General features: G+C 50.1%; 6 protein-coding genes across 6 annotated transcripts; 2 read left to right on the top strand and 4 right to left on the bottom strand.

The window, feature by feature from the left end:
- The first annotated feature begins 385 nt into the window (after positions 1–385).
- Positions 386–2,063, top strand: DEU56DRAFT_865878 (uncharacterized protein). The gene is made up of 11 exons (XM_041355386.1): positions 386–638; positions 687–700; positions 750–900; positions 950–1,212; positions 1,263–1,322; positions 1,373–1,400; positions 1,449–1,470; positions 1,521–1,556; positions 1,611–1,635; positions 1,682–1,994; positions 2,043–2,063. The coding sequence occupies exons 1-10, from the start codon at positions 501–503 to the stop codon at positions 1,785–1,787; spliced, it is 843 nt and encodes a 280-aa protein (XP_041202096.1). The 5' UTR covers positions 386–500; the 3' UTR covers positions 1,788–1,994; positions 2,043–2,063.
- Positions 2,064–4,684: 2,621 nt separating this feature from the next.
- DEU56DRAFT_145209 (uncharacterized protein) lies at positions 4,685–6,436 on the bottom strand. The gene has a single exon (XM_041344762.1). The coding sequence runs from the start codon at positions 6,104–6,106 to the stop codon at positions 4,838–4,840; it is 1,269 nt and encodes a 422-aa protein (XP_041202095.1). The 5' UTR covers positions 6,107–6,436; the 3' UTR covers positions 4,685–4,837.
- A 58-nt stretch (positions 6,437–6,494) lies between these two features.
- On the bottom strand, positions 6,495–8,340 carry DEU56DRAFT_747889 (uncharacterized protein; the record flags this gene model as incomplete). Its single annotated transcript, XM_041349304.1, has 4 exons — positions 6,495–6,782; positions 6,876–7,382; positions 7,413–8,099; positions 8,152–8,340. The coding sequence occupies 4 exons, from the start codon at positions 8,338–8,340 to the stop codon at positions 6,495–6,497; spliced, it is 1,671 nt and encodes a 556-aa protein (XP_041202094.1).
- Positions 8,341–8,507: 167 nt separating this feature from the next.
- DEU56DRAFT_918909 (uncharacterized protein) lies at positions 8,508–10,222 on the bottom strand (the record flags this gene model as incomplete). Its single annotated transcript, XM_041358193.1, has 5 exons — positions 8,508–8,997; positions 9,049–9,460; positions 9,511–9,588; positions 9,636–9,782; positions 9,844–10,222. 5 exons carry the CDS (start codon positions 10,220–10,222, stop codon positions 8,508–8,510), a joined length of 1,506 nt encoding a protein of 501 aa, XP_041202093.1.
- Positions 10,223–13,834: 3,612 nt separating this feature from the next.
- Positions 13,835–17,149, bottom strand: DEU56DRAFT_905029 (uncharacterized protein; the record flags this gene model as incomplete). Its single annotated transcript, XM_041356697.1, has 12 exons — positions 13,835–14,169; positions 14,217–14,854; positions 14,905–15,043; positions 15,094–15,517; positions 15,611–15,674; positions 15,729–15,877; positions 15,930–16,095; positions 16,141–16,240; positions 16,304–16,334; positions 16,385–16,759; positions 16,808–17,020; positions 17,072–17,149. The coding sequence occupies 12 exons, from the start codon at positions 17,147–17,149 to the stop codon at positions 13,835–13,837; spliced, it is 2,712 nt and encodes a 903-aa protein (XP_041202092.1).
- Positions 17,150–19,114: 1,965 nt separating this feature from the next.
- DEU56DRAFT_761266 (uncharacterized protein) lies at positions 19,115–19,893 on the top strand (the record flags this gene model as incomplete). Its single annotated transcript, XM_041350516.1, has 4 exons — positions 19,115–19,190; positions 19,240–19,347; positions 19,399–19,711; positions 19,767–19,893. 4 exons carry the CDS (start codon positions 19,115–19,117, stop codon positions 19,891–19,893), a joined length of 624 nt encoding a protein of 207 aa, XP_041202091.1.
- Positions 19,894–19,944: the final 51 nt, after the last annotated feature.

Genomic DNA, 19,944 nt, shown 5'->3' with positions numbered 1-19,944 from the left:
CCGAATTCAACAACATCAAACAAATCTTCGGAGTTGCCAACGCAAGTCACAGAACTATTGGAGTCGCGAAGCTATGGCCGGGTGCTGTACAGTAACGTCAAAGGGCCTACCACTGGTTCACTTATTACCTAGGCTTGTTGGAGTAACCCCGAGAAACAGCCACGACAAATTGACAAGCACAGCTAGGCGCTGATCGCTGTGTATAGTTAACTCACCCGCCGAGTCCCAAGTTGGTACATGATATGCAGGGCGAGCCCTTCGTTCCTGGCACTATTTTTTGATGGATACTATATAAGTATAGGCTGGTGCAGTGCGGAGCTCCGGAACTAACGATGTGTCCAATTTCCTTGCGGCTGATATCGTAAATAGTGCTCCCTCGGTGACAGATTAACGCTTTGCCACCCTTAGACTGGTTGTGCACTGAGAACTCGAGCACAGCATGCGATGTACACACTAATATATAATTTAGGTCGACATAAAGCATCAAGCTTACACTCAGAATGTCAGGAGCAGCAATAACTATTGGACCAGCGGTGGTTGGATCGATGATCGCCAGCTACTTATTTGGCTGCTCGACGATGCAAACCTACACTTACTATAAGCGTTTCCCAGGTGATAGGAGAATATTTCAAATTCTGGTGCGTCATGTCTGCCTTTCATTGTAGTCAAAGCTGATGTTCAAATAGGTGGCAGTCGTGATGTATGTATAGATAAATCTTGATGTCGATCTTGACTTTGATTCATCCAAGGGTGCTGACTTTTGCCCATATCATCTGCGTCATGTATTGGACATGGACCATGACCGTTACGGGCTGCCAGAATCCTGATGGTGTAACCATATTCTCCAGCTCTCGAGACGCAAATCTCATCCTGACACCGCTAATCAGCACTCTTGTTCAGGTGGGCAACGATTCATTCAAGCACGGCTCCGTTCAACTTGGTTGTACAGATGTTTTTCATTTACAGATTGTTCAAATTCTCAGGAAGCAAGACACTCGCCGCGTTTTGTGGCATTCTCAGCACGTTGAATCTTGCCGGCACTTTGGTGGATGCAGCCAAGGCACTGAGCATTTCCGCGGACAGAACTGCACAAAACGCACGAAATTGGTTGACCATCCTGACTCTTGTTTCAGCCGCTGTTTGCGATCTTGTGATCACGATTGGGCTAGTGTATTTCCTGCAGCGTGAACGCAGGCGCAGCAAGGCTCAGCAGTAAGCTGCATTATGATATCGTGGTCTCCTCACAACCAATTCCCTCCCAGAACGCACAATATCGCTGACCGTTTGACTCTTTGGGCAATTGAGACTGGTCTCGCAACTAGGTGAGCAAACTTCACATACGAAGATTGGACCATTGGATTGATGTTCTCAGCATGTCTGCTGTCTTGGTTATTGTCTTCGTGAGTTCTTTCAGCGACGATTGTTACGAGCACTGCTAATGTCAACAGTTTTGTGCCATGAGAAATTCTTGTGAGGCAGTCCATTGTAGCTATGGAATCACCTGAGCTTTTCCACTCTAGTCTTATGGACGGCCATTTATGACGTTTTGGCTGATGGTGAGCACTGCTTTTCAAGTCTTAATTTACGTACGTTGGTTAATCTCAAAATAGTCTATACAAATTCGCTCCTGGCTGCGTGAGTCATGGTATATCAACGAGGATCAGAGCTAACGCAGACATAGACTCAACAGCCGCAGGACTACTCGCATTCGGGACACTCGCGTCGTCGAGTTTCCCACCTCTCACGACACATTACCTGACAGTGACAAACCGGAGGTTAATAATTAGATTGTCGGTTTTATTATACACTGCTCCTAAAGCTATCGTGCTGTATAGATTCCCACCAATAATGTCCGACGATGAGTTGACAGACAGTCACAGCAGTCATCGCCCCCGAGCCAATGACTCACGCATCTCACCCAGGTTCGGCTCCTTGACGTGAATGCAAATCACATTTCAAATTTCAAACATGTTCCGCATCGGGTGCGAGTCACAGTCAGTCAAGCTATTGACTCATTTTCTCGAATATAAAAGTCTTCAAAGCCCCCCTAGCCATACCAACACACCAATAACCCCTACTAAACACCGCACAAATATGCCACCTCTCAGCGCCAAGGCATGGGAGAAAAAGGTACGCCGCAGTGGTTTCGCACTAATGGCGGGCGCTCACGAGATAACACCCTACGTTACAGCATTCCCGCAAACGCAGCAATGGAACCGTCCTACGTCGAAACCCCGGACGTGGGGATGGCCGCGTTTGGAAAAGCAGGGGCTACATTTGCACGGCCGCAGTCGACGGCCATTCTTTCAATGATGTTCACGATAATGAGGAATACGACGCAACAGAGGATTTTGCCCCTTTGTCATTTGGCACAATATTTTCCCTCTTTGATGACGCGCGAATTTCACCCTCCAAGCGCCAGCGCAAAGGTAAGGCGTATCCATCATAGCTGGAGAATAAAGCGCTGGCTGACCCCGAACATAGCCAAGAGCCGACTGGGGGACTTTGAGATTCTTGAGTCGAACCCCAAAGTCATACCCATCAATGATGACTGCAGCGATACAGACGAGGATGAGTGGGAGAAATTGGACGTACCAGATATTCATGGCAGACGGCACTTGACGTACTCGCAAGTGCTTCAGAACTTGGACGAGGGCTGAGTCGGTAGAAAGTTAGCATCGCCAGCGGTAGCTTGTTCACTAAAACACATACTATACTAAAACGAGGATCATCCAGGACCTCACTGAATAATGTCAAGCCACAAGAGTTACAATGCGCCCAAGACAGAGACAGGCACAATCACTCTATATGCGTAGGAACTGAAGCATATCAGTGATACGTCTAGATGGGTAACTCGTGAGTCGTGATATTGGAACCATCGTCCAAGTATTCCAAAATTGACATCGGAAACATACATGTAACATCCTCGGAAAACGCTCGCCGTTAGAATTTACCCCACGACCACTGGCATGACTACTAGTATACTCTAGTAGGCGACGAGGTCATGCAGACGGTGGGCATAGGGACCTATCGAGTTTCTATACGCATATGGTCGGCAAGTTCATCTGCCGCATCCCTGGAAAATGGAAAGAAATGGCTGAATAAATCATCATCATAAATAAAAACTCACCAACTCGTACTAGAAGAACAGAGTTCGTCCGGCACATTATTTGAGGCCTTCGAGAAAATTATGTTACGAAGCGTGGCATCTGTTTCGTGATGCTAAGCACATACGGATTGTTTGGCTGTCCCCTATACACAATCTGTGTATAAAAGCAAGTGCATTAGTGTTTGATTCAGAAAACACAATCAAGTATCAGCCATGAAATTCACTTCACTCACCACTATGATCATCTCTGCCGCAGCGATGGCTGGCGTAGCCATCGCATCCGAGGATCTGACCGTATCACCCTTGAACCTACCCTGCCACACAACTGGTGAGCGCCTTCGTTGCCTACGTGCAGACCTTGGACCACATGCTGATGGCTGTCCGCCGATGAAGTGGGGTGCTCAAACATCAAAGGTTTCAACAATGGCAACGATTTCGGGTTTTACTGTCTCAATAACAAAATCTATAAGTTCACGGCATGCACAGGAGGAACTAAATGCCATATCACCAGTGGGACCCAGTTCAAATGTTCATGAGCGCTGGGCCTTGAGGCTCGCTCAACTCCAGAGCGCCTGCGTGAGCCTGTCCTTTTCGTTGTCAACCGAATCTGAGTGCTGATGTGCTTGCTTTCACCAGTGCATGGAATAACGAATATGATACGTGCAGGAGGGCGTAAAGGAGTGCTGCCAGATGGCATGAAGGCCAGGTGTTTGTTAAATCTGGTCATGATGATGAAGATAGGATTTGTAACAACTTTTGTATGGTCAAATTGAGGTCAAACATAGTTTCCTGAGTTTCCACGCACTCTGAAGTTAGACCCACTGCGATTGATGGGCTGCATGTCCTGGAAGAAATGGAGCGTAAGCACTAGAAGAGTGAGATGGAGTTCAAGTGGAGCTAAAGTGTAGAGCGCACGTGCCAGTAGGAGTCACATGAATTGCTTCCGCAGGACCAACCCGTTCCGTCCTGGTACTTAGATATACAACACACCCGGACACTTGACATACATAGGGTGATTACAATCGTCTCATGGAAATTCAATAACAGAAAATCAAACCAAAAAAATAATCCAATCAACACAGACTCATGCTCGTGACCTCGTTGCCCGTGTCGTACGCTTCACCTCCACCTCCTTCTTCCGCTCACCCTCGTCCTCCTTTGAACTTGACGGGGTATTTTCCTTGTCCACCGCTGTCACCGCACGCCTGCGGGTTGTTGTTGCACCCTTCGCCTTCCCAGGAACCGGAACGTCAACGTCCTCTTCTTTTACGGGTGCAGTCGCTGCCCGCGTGCGTCTCGCTCTCTGTACGGGAGCCGGGGCTTCAGGCTGCGCGATCGAATCGAGCGGGTCATCCCCATCAACGTCATCGTCATCTTCTGCGCTACGCATCTTGCTCCGTGAAGGAGCGCGAGTTGTCGTAGTTGCGGCCTTTGGCTTCACAAGAACTCGCGGACGTGCCTTCGCAGGCTCAGATCGAGCAACTTGGACGGGGGTGGCACGACTGCGGGTCGCCCTAGGTTTTGGGACCTATAGGAGTGAGATGAAATTGAAATCGAGATAGAAGGAAGGAAGAAAAGTACCGTTTCTACAACATCCGTTTTCGCTTTTCTTGTAGTAGTAGTTACACGAGCCCTAGGCTCGGTACTAGCAGCACGCATCCTGGGCTCAGTACTGGCATCTCGCATCTTCGGTGCAGCAGCGGGCTCTTCATCCTAAATAAAATATCATTAATAGCTATCCATAAGACTTAGAGTCGTGAGGATGCATACCGAGTTCTCAGCAGCGACCTCCTTGCGTGCGCGAAGCAGACGCGCTCTCGCAGGTTTCTTTTGTGCAGCAGGCTGAGGGAGGATATCCATAATTTCGTCGTCTGCTTCTGCTTCGTCTTCTGCATCTGGTTCGGGCGCATGCTCTGGTTCTGGTGCTGGTTCTGGCATTTTTGCCTTTTCTTTCTCTTTCTCTGTGCGTTTGAGAGATGCCACCGGCACCCTTTTTGAAGGAACTATCTCCGCACGCGAAACAGTCCTGGAAGTAGATGGCTCCCTATCCTTGGAGGCAGTAGCTCCCGTGACTGTAGTAGTCCTCGTGCGGCGACGAGCTGCTGTAGCAGTAGGTCCAGAGGCAGGAACGGGAACAGGGGTCTTGCGGGAGGTAGTTCTCGTTGGTTTGCGTTGCTCCTCCGTCTCTATCCTGTTTGCTTGCTCCTTCCCTTCCTTCGCACCCTCCCGTTCATCCACATCCTCTACACGCGCACGATACCCTTCAGGTGTAACCATCATTTCCCCGACACCCTCCAACACATCCTCTCCCATCCCCATCCCGACACCCTTGCCAGTCTCACGGAACAGTGTACGCATGCTCTTCACCGCTGGCGTACTTGGCACCGGCGCCGGTGGGGGGAAGAGATGCTTGAGTGACGCGAGAGCGGGTGTCTGCGGCCCAGAAAACGACGTTGCGGTCTTGTGCTGTGCGCGGGAGGTGGGTCGCGTGAGCTGGGGCAGCGGTGTCCTCTCCAGCTCGAGGTCAAGGTCAAGCGCAATACGCGTCGGCGAGAGAGGCGCAGGCATGTGCTCGGATGGGTCGCTCATCTCGACTTCAGGTTCAGGGCGAGAAGAGGATTCGGGTTCTCGAAGCACAGATGCAAGGCCGTTCTCTTTATCACTGTTTTCTTCTTCTTCCCCTGTTTGTTGTTCCCCATCGATGTCTTCTTCTGCGTTGTCATCAACATCCATACGCTGCTCAGCACCCACTGTGTCTTCTGCATCCTCGCCATCCTCATCCTCCCGCTCATCCTCCCCAAATGGACCCACGCTCCTACGCCGTTTCATCTCCTCCACAGTCCGCTTCATCCGATCCAACAAACTCCGCGTGTCCTCCTCATCTTCTTCGCTATGCGGCGTCAGTGGTGCCTTCAAAGGCGATGGAGGACGCCCGAATGGCGTGTACGCCTTCGCAGGCGATTCAAACGGTTTGGTAGGGGAAGAGAAGAGCTTCATAGGGGATGCCGGACGCGAGAGGGTGGGTGCTTTCGTTGGAGATGCGCTTCCCTCTCCGAACTTCGTCGGTGATGTGCTTCTCCCCCCGAATTTGGTTGGCGATACACTCCTCTCACCCAACTTAGTGGGAGATGCACTGCGTCCACTGACCGTGCGGACGGCAGAGTCCAGCAGGGAGGGCAGTTTCCGTAGTGTGTTCCCATCGCTCGCGTTGATATGAGCAGAGGGCGTGGTGGGTGCGACAGACAACCGTCGCAGTCCTGGTACCTGTGCAAAGAAAGGGTCGGGTGTAGTAAGCGCTGATTTGCGTCGCTCTTGGATAGCCTGTTGGGTAGCAGGTAATTAGGAGACGTCATGGGGAGAAAAACGGGAAGGAAAGAAAAGAAAGTCAAGACAGACAGGGGACACGCCAGGAAGCAGCAAATGCGACGCATATATGCACCCTTGGTCCAGGTAGCCCGAGGTCATAGAAAAGCAATACAAACCGCCACACCCATGTCGTTTCCTGACTCCCCAAGCTCCATAACCACAAAAAAGTGCATGTACTCACCCTCCTCTCCTCCTCGCTCACCCGCGTCCTCCCGAATCCTGTCCCTGCCTTTTCCTCCTCCTTCACAACCTCCACATCCCGCACCTCAATATCACCAATGCGCCATTTCGGCTCGACACGTATTCTCTTCGCACCTCCCCACGTCTCCACAGGACCCGTCGGTGCAAGTGCAGATGGCCCAGGTGACGCAACTACAGACACTCCAGGGGGTAAGGGTACGCGCAGCGCTCCACCAAAGGAGTTGCGTCCTGCACCGCGGCCGATGCCAATGCCTGAGTGTGGATGAGATACTTGGGGCGTCATGAATGACCCTAGCGGTCGGGACGCTCTTGCGGGTGTAAGATGTGGTTGAGTGTCGGGTGCGATGTAAGTTGGAGGTGGAGAGGAGGATGGGGGTGGGGGCTGTGCGTCCTGGTCGGTGTCCATTTGCGTGTGCTGGTGTTGTTCATAGTCAGTATGACAAAAATAAACAAAGGGGAGACGTACCTCGTCCTCTTCGTCCTCACCTTCGTCTTGCTCGTTGTCTTCATCATTTTCTTCGGGCGCGGTGGAACTTGAGCGGAAAGGCCATACAACGCGCGCACGCACGGCATCAAGAGATTTGCGCCATGTGCTTGGTTGAGGAGTGGGCTCGTCAGCGGTGTCCGAGTCTTCCCCACTTCCATCTTCGTCGGATTCTTCATGCTCGTTCCCTGCACTTCCTTCATTCTCGTCATGGAATTCTTCCTCATTATCACTTTCATGCTCCTCACCCACCTCCACAGACGCATCACCTACAATCACCTCCTCAACCTCTTTCTCTTCCTCCTCTTCCTCGCGCGCCATGACGGCACGATGTATACTGCGAATCAGAACTGCACGGTGTAACGAGGGGCGAGTTCGTCTGTTCGGCGTCTTGTACATATTAGCGCTTGGTCTCGGCCTTTGCACAAACGGAGTGGGAGGAGGAGGTGCAGGGATATCGACACGCTCCAATATCACAAGGTCCTTCTCCTCCTGCACCACATGTGGAGTATTAGACTCCACGAGTACAATCTCTTCCTCTATTTCGTCTGGTTCTGGGACGTGGGAGTTCTTGAGCGCCGAGGGCTTGCGTGGGGATGGCACGAGCTGTTTGAGTGGGCTCTGGAGAATACGGAGGTTTGCGAGGGGATCTGAAGAGGGTTTTCCGCGAGGCGTGAATACTTGGGCGCTGTGGATCATGCTCATTCGTAATTTTCTTCGTCCGCCACCTCCATTTTCAGGTTTGACTGGTGAATCGATATTGTACAATGGAGAACGAAGCTGCTTGGGCGGGTAGGAGAATATGAAACGTTTCTTGTGGATTTCGATTTCGCAATTGTTAGAGACGGGGATTGTGGTGGGAAGGGAGGCGTTGGTGGATGGGAGCACGGGGCAGCCGTCGATGGTGAGGCCTGCATCGCCAAGAACGACGAGGAAAGCCTGCTAACGATTTATAGCAGTGTCATAAAATTTAAACGAACATCGCACGCACCTTTCTTTCCTGGAATACAATTTTTGCGTGCAGAGCGCTGACCTCTGCGTAATAGAGACGGACGCTACACGTCGGGTCGCGTCCAAAGGTGACCGTCTCCTCGTCGATTGGGAATGCTGCGACCTGTTCATTCGTCGTCCGCTTCATCAGCCGCAGCGTCCCAAACACTCCAATTTCGCTGCCGTCCATGTTGATGAGCAAGTTGAAGCAAGACTTTGGTTTGTTCGGTTCGCGTCATGCCACACGTGCAGGTCACGTGATCGCGTCATTCTCGTTCAAACTTCGAAGTTCGAACACAATGACAAGTTTGATAACAGAACCCATTTATGATTACAAGCAAACTACAAGTGCGGTACCTAACTAATCCACGAGACCGCCATGTATGCATCAGGAGGAAGATTGCGTAACGTGGTGACCGTAAGTACCAAGAGGATAGCACGACCTGCAATGTACAACATGGCAAGTAGAAATATAACAAGGAAACCTATAAGATCCATGACGCCCCCATCAAAATCATCAATTGCAATCATTTCTCCAACGGAGATCAAAAGACATTCAAGGCAGGGTATGCAAGTTATAGCGACGGCACTCGTGCGCCACAGGACCTGTTCTTGATATGTAGGGAATGCAGAAAACCAAGCCATACAATGGATACCGCCAAAGGTAGTCACCAACGGAATTCCGGCAAACCTATGAATCCAGTTGTCCGATTTGATGCTGCCATCAAATGTAGAAACTCGGAGCTTATGCGTAGGAATCTCATCACCCGTCATCAGTTCGGAAATTGAGTCCATGACTGCAAACCAGATCGCGGTAAGCACGTTGTGTTCATCCCCTCCAGAGATACTGAGGTAGACAAAATCAATAACGATATAATCGATTGAGGCGCAGACATACAGAACAGCAACGCGACCCCATGGCTTTGACTCAGTCGACTTCCAGTACACTGGATGTGGACACTGTACATCGAGAGGCTTATTCCACCACACAGCATAGGTCAGGAAATTGAGAACCGCAAAAGCGAGCGTCACCGTTTCCAGCTGGGTGGTTTCGAGGTGATAAATGGCGCGGGAGATGAGCTGCAGGATGAACCAGGCCACCTGAAGGATGATCAATCCTTTCAATATTATATTCCCTTTGCTCCGGTCGCGTATCTGCTTTGCCGTTAGGGTAGGGGCATCGATGCACCCTTCACGTATCAGTTTGAGAACCTCGTCAGGGTCTAGTGTGTGGTGGGGTTCCCCATCCAAGTACAGCATGAAACCACCCATCAGCACAAAGAAGCTGTGCGTCTGAGTCCACGCGTAATCTAATGATCCACATGAGTCAAACATGTGGGAGAGCGCGAATTGGGCTTACCCTCAGATTGATCTGAAATGTAAGCCTTAAACAACCTTTTGAATGGCTTCGTAAGCGCACGATATCTTGAAGTGGACACTGGAGTACTATGAACTGCCGAAGAAACGCCAGTACAGATGGTTCACCTTCAGCAGGCGCTACGGAAAGCCGGGCTCTATCATGCTCTTGAGAAGCAAGCGAACGATGAGGAAGCGTATTCAGGACGCAAGGTAGAATGTCGAGCTCATGTTCAAGTTGCTCTGCAGGCGCTTCAGCCAACTTGAACTCATAATCTAAGGATGTGCATGGTGAGTTGTCCGAGGACCATATCCAATTCCAAAAAGCACGACTCACTTTCAGACTTGCCCTGCAGCTGAGGAACATTGAAATACCCGGATTCCTTGAACTGTTTTGTAACACGACAAGCGCTGATCCACTGGCGCATAGCCCATGTGGCGATCAGATCAGGAAAGATTAGTGCCATTATGATGATGCCAAGTCGCCGCCATAGGATACGAAATGGGCTGTCCTTGGGACTTGGAATATTTGGATGAATGGCACCGTATATGCATGAGAAAAGAGTGAGAACGGAGGTGAAAATGATGTTCCACAGGGTTCTATTAGTGAATGACGGAGCTTCAGGACTGTCGCTAGTAGCAGTTGCATTTGTAGTAGGTACTACGGCTTGGACAACTGCAACGAGGTAGATGATGGTGCAGAGAAGTAAGCGCATGACTGGATGTTGCGATTTGTATATCCTGAAGCTTACTATTTGTATTGTACTTACAGCTGGCGGCCGTCATGACTGACAGTGAGAATAGATTTGTCTGCCGAGCAACCTGTGACTGGAACCAAACTGTCTTCAATGCTCATCAATGTTCTCACGTTATGCTCATGACGAATGACGAGGTTAGAAGAAGAGGGTTGGTTGAAGTCCCACGTACCGTGCCCATCTAGTCATGTGAAATCAAAGCAATCCAACCTTCGAATTCGTGCGTCCATATAGTAGACACGCCTGCGGGAAATAATCGCTGTCATATTCAGCGAATCTTGCTCATTCGGGCCTACAATGCTTTGTATTCTCGGTTCTGCGCATTGTAAAAAGTCCCAGAACTGGGCTTCGTTGAAAGGGATGGCAAAAATCTTGAGAGATCTCAGGGTCATGGATCATAGTTGGCTCGTTGCGTTGCATTCAGTGACTATGTAGAAGGGTAGAAAGAATGTATGAGGATTGACGGTGTTTGAGGTATGCCCACACTTTCACTTCCTTTCTAATTCATGTGCATCACCCACCCAGTCCCACCAATCCAATGCGAAACCACGGGCAGTCACCGCACCATTTGGGCACGACGCTTCACCTTCCTCATTCTTCTCCAGCAACGCATACCGTTCAAGTTGCACCGTGCGCACCCACGTTCTACTTCCAATGGTATGAGCAATGGGAGTGTGAATACGCACACCTGATATCCCAAATCCTGCCATACCCGCCCCACCGATCTCACAAGGTAGGCTACTCCACATCATCTCAGTATTATTCATTCACCCTTACGCGCTATCTAACAAATCCGAAAGTGACTTCTGAGCGCATACCCGCAAGCGTTTACGTGCTCGCCGCTGTTGACTGAAGACATAAATCCGAGTCAGCCGGCCGAATCCCATCATCCACCGAATTTATAGCCTCGTGGGCCGATACCGTGATACTGTAAAGTATTCCATAGAGACTCTCGGACACACGTTGAATAATAATGCTCGGTGTGTAGGTCACCAGATGTATTAAGTTGATTACTACTGCAGCTCAGGACATCCTTCAAGCGCAGTCCAATACTGGGTTATGGAGAAGTCATTACCGATCTTTAAATGGCAAAGGATGAGCTGCCCGATTATGCATGTGAGCCTTTCAGTGAGCGACCTGCTTCCCATCCATGCGCATTTAACTTGTCGTACATCTGACCTTCTCAAACGTTCGTGGTGTTGACCCTTCCCTCTCACTGAAGGCTGCTGTTGTGTATGATTGCGAAGATCAGGGCGGTGCACTGTTTCATGTAAGTTCTGAGTGCTACAAGGACCACTCGTCTTGATCTTCAATCGCATCACCCTCAGATTCTTCCATGAACCCCCTCTTCATGTGAAACTATAACGGCCATGGGTTTCCCTCGTTATTTATTATGCTAACGAAGGTCAATTGCATCTTCATGTCAATGAAGGAGGTGCGTCCCGCCGTGTACCGTGTTTCCCAAGTTTATATTCACCTTCCTGACGGTCCAAGTCGAGAATAATGTCAGCGACCATGTTCCACGCAATACCACGCACTGATCTTGCAACACAAGCAGTATCATTAGTGCGTTGCGGGACATGAGTCGATTTCAAGCAAGGTGAACGACTGTTTTTGATGCAGCCACCATATTTGACTTTGAATGTCAGCAGCGGCCATTGCAGAGGGAGTCACGATCTCTCAGAGGTGATAGATGTACGTCATACTTTTCTTTTAGGGGTTATACTTTGCGGACGAAAAATTAAATCGTAAACATTTACATATCAATCGACGTCGACTCGAGAAGACACTGGAAATCAGCCATCAGAGGCTTATCATCTGACAAATCTGTAGCATGGGGCGATGCATCCCTTCTGCCTCGTGATGACAAAAGTGGCCATTGCAAGTGAAGCTAGTATCATTCTTTGTGTTCGCTCGCGAGGAATGTTTGTTAATGTGCAGCACGAGATTGATTTCTTGGCCGGCAGTGAATATACCCTGGCACTTCCATACTCGTTTGCCAGGAACATTCATCAACGTGTTTTATAGGATCAGGATCGTTTGATCAATTTACTAAATACTATTCTCGTCAGCCCTACTAAGTAAGTTAGGCCTTCTTAGCAGAAAGACCCTTCCTCAGAAAACCATAGCCGTATGTCCTCCGAGCACTTGTACATCACTGCAACAAGGAAGGTTGTTGCGACAAAACCACCCAGTCTGGTCGGAGAAACGGTTCGCAACTCCTTTTGCAATCCGCTTACAACCTGATGCCGAAAAAAAAAATTGTATAGGGCCGTTTACGAACATTCCTGCGAAGCGAACACGAGGAATGACGATAGCAATGGAAGCCCTCCAACTTTCGTCACGATGCCTGATCACGAGGCGGTGAGTTGCAATTGCAGTTTAGTTTGCTAGCATTGAATTGTCATTCGATTCAGGGGCGTGTGTGAAGCTCAGGACAGCAGAATGCTGAGCCTGCGCCGGATGTACATATAAACGATGTGGGGATTACAAGTTTAAAGACAACTCACTCTCGTCCCCTACTCACTGCCTCCCCAATACCTCGAACGAACCCACCAGTACTCAGCATCATGTCGGACCAATTTATCATCCAAAACGTCCAATATGGTTATGTCAGTTTGGCGGATGGGGACTGTCGGAAGGCAAGCATGTAGCTAGGGATGGGATCCCAGCCTGGTGCTGACGAGTAATATTGATAGTGGAAGGTGACGTTCAGGGGCAAAGATGTGGATGAGGTGTCCTTCCAAAATGTTGAGACCGGTAACTTCTTTGCATGGAACGTGAGTTTGTCTGCGAGAACAAGTTTTAATGCAAATCTCATCGAGTCCTTTGCACAAATTTGCAGACCGCCGATTCAGCGATATTATATGGAAGCGAACCCTACTGGTGGCACCTGTCGAAGAGTGGAATCTCGCCAGAGGACATATACACGTGCGTATCGGGTCGTTGATCAAACTCGGTCTCTACTGACGTAGACATTATGTTTATGACGGGTGCAGATTGCAAGTCGCCGTTGCTGGGGCGCTCTGCAACTTGACGTATGAACAAGATCCACAGGTGACCTAACCCATACAGACTGTAGTCCCGTACTTCCTGACACTCGTTATGCAGCCGCAGCTCGTCCTCGTGTTCGCAGTGGGAGAACCCACTGATGCGCAGAAGTGGAAGGTGGTGTCAGCCTGAAGTTGAAGGATGTTAGTTATCGTCTTGCGAGCATGCCATGCCTGTCGATTAAGTGACATTCAACTGTCACGGAGATCAGGCACCTAGGCTGCTGTTCACCAGTCCCTGTAGCTATGATGCATCAAGTCTGCTAACTACCAGTCAGAGGTGATGCATCAACTATGCTAATTAGCCTTCTTGTGATGCATTAAAACATGCTAGTTAGCAGTCCTATAGTATATATAGCTCGGTCAATTACTTTGCAGCTCGGTCATTTGTATTTCGGTCAATTTTCCAGTCGAGTCTTCGGCAACTTAATTCACTTCGAATGTCAAATAACAGCCGGTGATGGATTGAATATCAGGTACACTACTAGCTAGGAACATCGATCAGGTACAGCGCAGAAGTAGGTTAGAGAATGTCGGGAATCATGAGGTCCGGTAACGAATGTTCGGCCAACTGAGGTGGCGGGTCAATGGGACCTTCCAGTGAAAGAAAGGGTGCCCACAGCACCCGAAAATGGTCTGCAAGCCTGCGACGGATGTTAGCCTGTCGGGCAGCATAAGCTCGCAAACCTTCAATGTCAGCGGCACACTCCCCAACGCATGCCTTTCCCTGTTCTTCCCACCGCGCTTGCTGCCAGGTAAAAAATTCCAGCACCCTGCGCATCTCTTCCGTGAGTAATTCGACCTCTTCCGACCACCGCAGTGCCCTCGCACGGGTTTTGCACCACTCGATTCGTAAACCTTATAGTATGTTAGTTCGCAAAATATAGACCACGACGAGTGCTTACCATCGTTGTCACCTTCATTGCCATGGTCAACGCCATCCATCATCCAGATCCACGATACATGACGTCTCCCTTCGCCAGTAGCATATGGGTCCACGAGGGGCTTGACATGAGTGTCGGCCAATTCCTGCAACCTTCCCTGCCAACCAGTCTTCTTCATGATTGTAGCTAGGCTCTTGAGCGCCATCCATGCTGACCGATAACGTTTCACGCAGGCCGTACGCCTTCGGTGGATGCGGGCAAGGGCATTCTGAGCACAGGTATTCGCGCCTTGACCACGCACCCATTCCCTTTTGAATGTCAGTAAGGAGCAGTGAATGCGTAGACACTGCCGCAATTCTTCTAGCGCATCGTGAGCCTGCGCGTAGCGCAATTCCCATTCGTCCTCTTGTAGGCGTGGATCGCACGGCTTGGTTTTCAGTTCTGAAGGTAACCAGAGGTGTATACATTTGGCGTTCTCGTGGCCTTCACGCGTGGCTGCCTGATCAATAAGGCCTTGAACGGCCGGGAGGTAAAGGACCTGTGTGCGTCGCCACATATCGATCCTACGATGAAGCGAGTTCCGCATCTGCGTGAGACTGCCTTTCTGCGTGTCGGTAGCATGTTGACCCATCGACTCGGCGATATTGGCCAGACGATGCCTTCGAAAGTATGTCAGCTTGTTTGTGGCCGTCAAAGGGCAAATGCTCACTGTTCCTGCTCCAGGTCTATGCCTGAAGCAATAAGCACACTAGGCGAGATTTGTGGGTGCAACGAGCAGTCTATACCTCGCTGAAGGTCCTCGGCCTCCAGCTCCGCGAGCTTTAGCCTTACTCCTGCTTGCGTTATAGCTAGACAAAATCATTAGTCCAAGGTCACTTTGGTGGTGGAAAATACTCACCCATGGCTTTGGCCTCGAGCGGATTAGAGATCGATGTGTCGTTCGGATTATCTTCCCAAGCTTGCATTTCTTCTAACCATGCAGAGCGATGCTCGGGAGTGATGACAGCGTCAAATTCCTCAAATGCGAGTGCATGCGCAGCCTTCTCAGCTAGAGCATCCTTCATCTTGTACAGGAGAGACGCGCCCAACCCGACGGTCTTTTTCCAATTCCAATCGCCAAAATGGTCGTCCAGCGTGTCACGACGACAACCAGGACCCATCGCTTTCGTACTTGATGCCACAGGGTTGATATTCGACCAGCCCCTCTCCGGGGCTTCACCATCCGTCCGGCCGACATAACGCGTGAAATTGAACGAGAAGACGGTCTGACATTTTGCAACATGTGCGGGGAGGTGGAACTTTGGCACGAAGAAGCGTATATACTTGGTGAGATGGTCCAAGGCATGGGATCAAGGAAAGGACTTCATGCGGGCCCAGAGGTTTTTGTGCCATTGGCACGCAATATCGTACAACACGTTGAGCATTTCGAGCTGCGTACCACGCAAAGTCGAGAAAAATAAATAATCCATATTGATGTACCTGTCAAGTGCGATAAGACATAGTAAATACAAACACAACAAGACCGTGACTTACTTCTCGCCCTTTTGCAGATCACCGACTCCATTTGGCCGTTTAAAATTATGACGGGCACAGTCTACTGTACCGACGCCAGTAGCAGCAAGCCCTTGTGCCTGCTTTGTATCTGCCATGTTGACAGCGCTGTGGCTCGAACATGTACTTTTCTGTAAGATAGTGTGAGTACACGTCAATTGATTAAACCAAACGGTCACATACCTCCTGCGCCTCAGTGAGATGTTCGGCCAGGAAGGCCTTGTACTCTTTCTCCTCGACAAAATATGACCAGCCACTCGAAAGACTTGGGTCTGCGTGATCGCTCGATACGTTCCGCCTTTTCAATCGAAAGTTCGCATCAATAGCTAAAAATACTGCATACAACCACCTAAAGACATCAGCCTAGTGAATCAATATCTGTGGTACAACGCACCGTTTTGCTTTCGAAGCATTTTGCCAACCCTCAGGTAAATTCTTCCCTGGCTGTGGGCATGCTGGACATAGCACCGCGCATTCGCCCTGCGATGTACCATCTACGCCACTGGGATCGTGGCCACGTCCAAAACGTTTCAACATTGTGAGATGCCGCCACTTACGCACCATCCGCATGAATCCTTCATAGCGGTCCTAAGGTAGACAGTAAGAGACTGAAGGAACAAATGTAGATATTAGCGTACCGGCATGCGTTTCATCATCCCTGTATTATCCGTGAGTCGAACAAGAGAATGGTAGAATTCATAGGCTGATGCCTTCGACTCGAAGGATAAGATTTGGTAGTAATGCAGAAGTCGAAATGTTGCCGCTGTCCTAGGTTTAGTTGGCGTGGAAGGGAACCATCTGTGACGAAGGAGTTGTTTAACATGTGTCTCGGATGTCTCGCAACCACAAAAGTCCAGTCCTAGTTCGTGTATTCCGTTTGTGTCTATAAGCACAAAGTCGTCGTTAAACGCCGGCTGCGGGAGGATGCATGATTGACCGATGGGATGCCCGAGTTGCACTCGAAGGCCTAGCGTCTTCAAGGAAGAGCTCTCGAAGAATATACCATTCCATTGCTGCAAAACAATCAATATATTTCATGTTTCTCATAAGAGATCACATACCTGTATGCGATGGGTTGGAGACCGGGCATAATTTGCCAGTGAGCATGTACCACAGTACAGTTGCATGTCATCGCAATCCTGACATCGGAATTCTGCAGGATTGGCGCAACAGCCTGCACACGAGTCCCTTGCATTTTCACCGCGTCCGTCCAACCGAATAATCTCCGAGAGATATGTATCACGTTCGTCTTTCCAAACAAGCAGAGGATTGTCCTGACGAAGACAGTGAGTAAGGAATGATGTGACAGAAATAAAATAACTCACACCAGCTGGGCGCTTGCTTTTCTGACTTTGAGTCATTGTCCCGTCTTCGCCAGCATCCATTGAAGGTTCATCAAACATCGCAAAATCAAACTCGGTGCTTCCATCCTCAGGCCCTGCAAATTGGGAAGACTGGTGTGTGGACGAAGGTGACGGGCGACAAATCAGATGGGCAGCAGACACCTGCATATTCCCATCTAGTGATGTGCAAAGCCCGGCTTCAGGCCGTGGGCCGAGCCAAGCCGAGCCCATTTAGGCCGGGCCAAGCCGAGCCTTGAGGACGGCCCATAAGGGCTCAAGGCCCGGCTTGAGGTATCTGTAAGCCTGAGCCGGGCCCTCGAGCCACGGCTTTCAATGGGCGTAACACTGGCAGATCATAGATGAGTATTTGAGTACTTCTGCTCGTTTGCGTGCATCTGCATTTGTTCGTATGTAATTCTGCGTGTTCTCACTCACACATACTCATTTATAAATCGTTGCACGTGACACTTTGTTTGTTCGGAACGGGTCATTCATGCTTGCCATATCCTGTTCGTTCACCACTCGTATCTTCACACTCGTGCTCATATTGCACTCATTCCAGCTTGTGTACACCTGTTCTGACTTGTCCCTCGTCGTTCTCATTCATCTGGGCTTGCCTGGCCTCATTTTGGTTCATTATGGCTTGTCCCTCGGCATTCTTATCCATCTAGGCTTACCTGCACTCGTCTGGACTCTTCTGCATTCGTCTGCATTCGTCTGGACTTGCCTGAACTCGTTTTGACTTGCCTGTATTCATCTGGGCTTGCCTGCACTTGTTTGGACTCGTCTGCATTCGCTTGTACTTGCCTGCACTCATTCTGCATTCGTTTGGACTCATCTGCATTCGCTTGGACTTGCCTGAACTCGTTTGGACTTGACTTGGCTTGTCTGTATTCGTCTGGGCTTGTCTGCATTCATCTGGACTCGCCTGCAATCGTTTGGACTTGCCTGCATTCATTTGCGCTTGCCTGCACTCGTTTGGACTCGTCTGCATTCATCTGCATTCGTCTGGACTTGTCTGCGTTCGTTTGGACTTGACTTGTCCTGTCTGTATTCGTCTGGGCTTGTCTGCAAACGTTTGGACTTGACTTGGCTTGTCTGCATTCATCTGGACTCGCCTGCAATCGTTTGGACTTGCCTGCATTCATTTGCGCTTGCCTGCACTCATTTGGACTCGTCTGCATTCATCTGCATTCGTCTGGACTTGTCTGCGTTCGTTTGGACTTGCCCTGGCTTGTCTGTATTCGTCTGGGCTTGTCTGCACTCGTTTGGACTTGCCTGCATTCATCTGGACTTGCATGCACTCGTTTGGACTCATTTTCATGTACGTTGGTGCCCGTGCATTTTCGACAGCTGTTAATAATATCACACAATTTTTTGCATAGCAAGCCGCGGCCTAAGCCTAGGCCGAGCCGAGCCTAGCCTGAGCCGTCAAGGAAGGCTCGGCCTGCAATTTCAGTGAGCCTGAGCCCCATCAAGCCGAGCCGTGGCCCCGGCTTTTGAGCCGGGCCGGGCCGTGCACATCACTATTCCCATCTCGACGTCCTAAAAACCTGAAGGTGGTATGGACCGTCTCTTGCAACTGTGAGGTAGGCGGTACATAGTGATTGAGCTTGGGTCGTTTTCGATTGTTGACTTGTCGAAAAGTGAAACGTGAAGGGGCACATTGGATAGTTTGATGACTGGTTGGAGCGACACGCTCGGTGACACCATCAATTCGGGTGGAGCCTGCATTTGAAGAATTTCTAGCAGGTAACATCGCTCAGGCAATGGGCTCAGGCAATGGGCTTGTGCATGAGAAGGTGTGACACAATGTGACAGGTTAGCGTGACAGAAGCTTGCAACTCATCGAAGTCGAACTCATCGAACTACTCACTTACTCACTGCCAGTGCAATGCAAGAACTACGACTGCAGCGGCCAAGGCTACTGCATCACCCAATATGGATGGCTTTCCCTGTACAAAAAGCCCGAGGTCAGTTCCCTTTTCAACATCAATTCTCCTCCCATACTTACTACACCCAATGATGATCTCCCCCAGCACGATAATAGCTGCCGTGCCTGCGGCGCTCGTCGTTGATGGTAATGATGGTAATGGCACTGGTAAGCAGCGATATCTCCGAGCGCGCTCTGGTACTTACTAGCAGGATAGATGACCTCTCTGCGGCACCCATCACTGACGGTACTGGTGATCTTACTAGCAGGATAGATGACCTGCCTGCGGCGCCCATCGCTGACGATACTGGTGACAATGGCACTGGTAAGCAACGATATTCCTAAGCACGCTCTGCTTCTTACTAATGTTCCACAGATAGTCTCATTGCGCTCTTGGCCCAGATGAATATCACTGGGCAGGAGGCGTCTGACGTGACGTCCAAGATCCATGATGCGGTCCAGAACGCGCTGGTCGCCGCCGTTTCTGCTATCAGTGCTGTTTCGACCACTTCAGCATCAACTCCACTCGTCCCAGCATTGACTCCTTCGACCACTTCGACATCAGCTCCACTCATCCCAGCGTTGCCAGCGTTGACTCCTGTTGTGAACTATGATGTGCCAGCGGCTGACGCTACGGGTTCCTTCTACTGGGTGACCCGTGGCCGCCGTATTGGCGTATTCTCTACTTGGTAAGTGATTCGCGTTATTTAGATTAACGGCAGCTGATTTGTGATCCGCCAACAGGCAGCAGACCTCGTCCCATGTCATTGGCGTGAGCAGGGCGTCTTTTTCGAAGGTCCGCTCAGTTGCCGAAGGAATTCAGCTGATGAAAGAGGCCATTGGCCGCGGCGAAACGGAGGTGTTGACGTAACATATACCTGAAGCTTTTACATAGTAGCGCAGCGTGAATCTCAATAAGAAA

This window comes from Suillus clintonianus (assembly GCF_016758775.1).
Source record: "Suillus clintonianus strain FC179 chromosome Unknown DEU56scaffold_148, whole genome shotgun sequence".
Taxonomy (NCBI): Eukaryota; Fungi; Basidiomycota; class Agaricomycetes; order Boletales; family Suillaceae; genus Suillus; species Suillus clintonianus.
The sequence above is the reverse complement of the archived record's forward strand: the minus strand, read 5'-3'. Positions and strand labels throughout refer to the sequence as shown.

Bases quoted from the DNA above. Each gene is read 5' to 3' on its own strand.
- DEU56DRAFT_145209 (XM_041344762.1), bottom strand. From the start codon at position 6,106: ATGAAGCTCTTCTCTTCCCCTACCAAACCGTTTGAATCGCCTGCGAAG.
- DEU56DRAFT_865878 (XM_041355386.1), top strand. From the start codon at position 501: ATGTCAGGAGCAGCAATAACTATTGGACCAGCGGTGGTTGGATCGATG. The intron at 1,213-1,262 runs GTAAGCTGCATT...ATTCCCTCCCAG, and splicing joins AGGCGCAGCAAGGCTCAGCA to AACGCACAATATCGCTGACC. The intron at 1,557-1,610 runs GTGAGCACTGCT...ATCTCAAAATAG, and splicing joins TTATGACGTTTTGGCTGATG to TCTATACAAATTCGCTCCTG.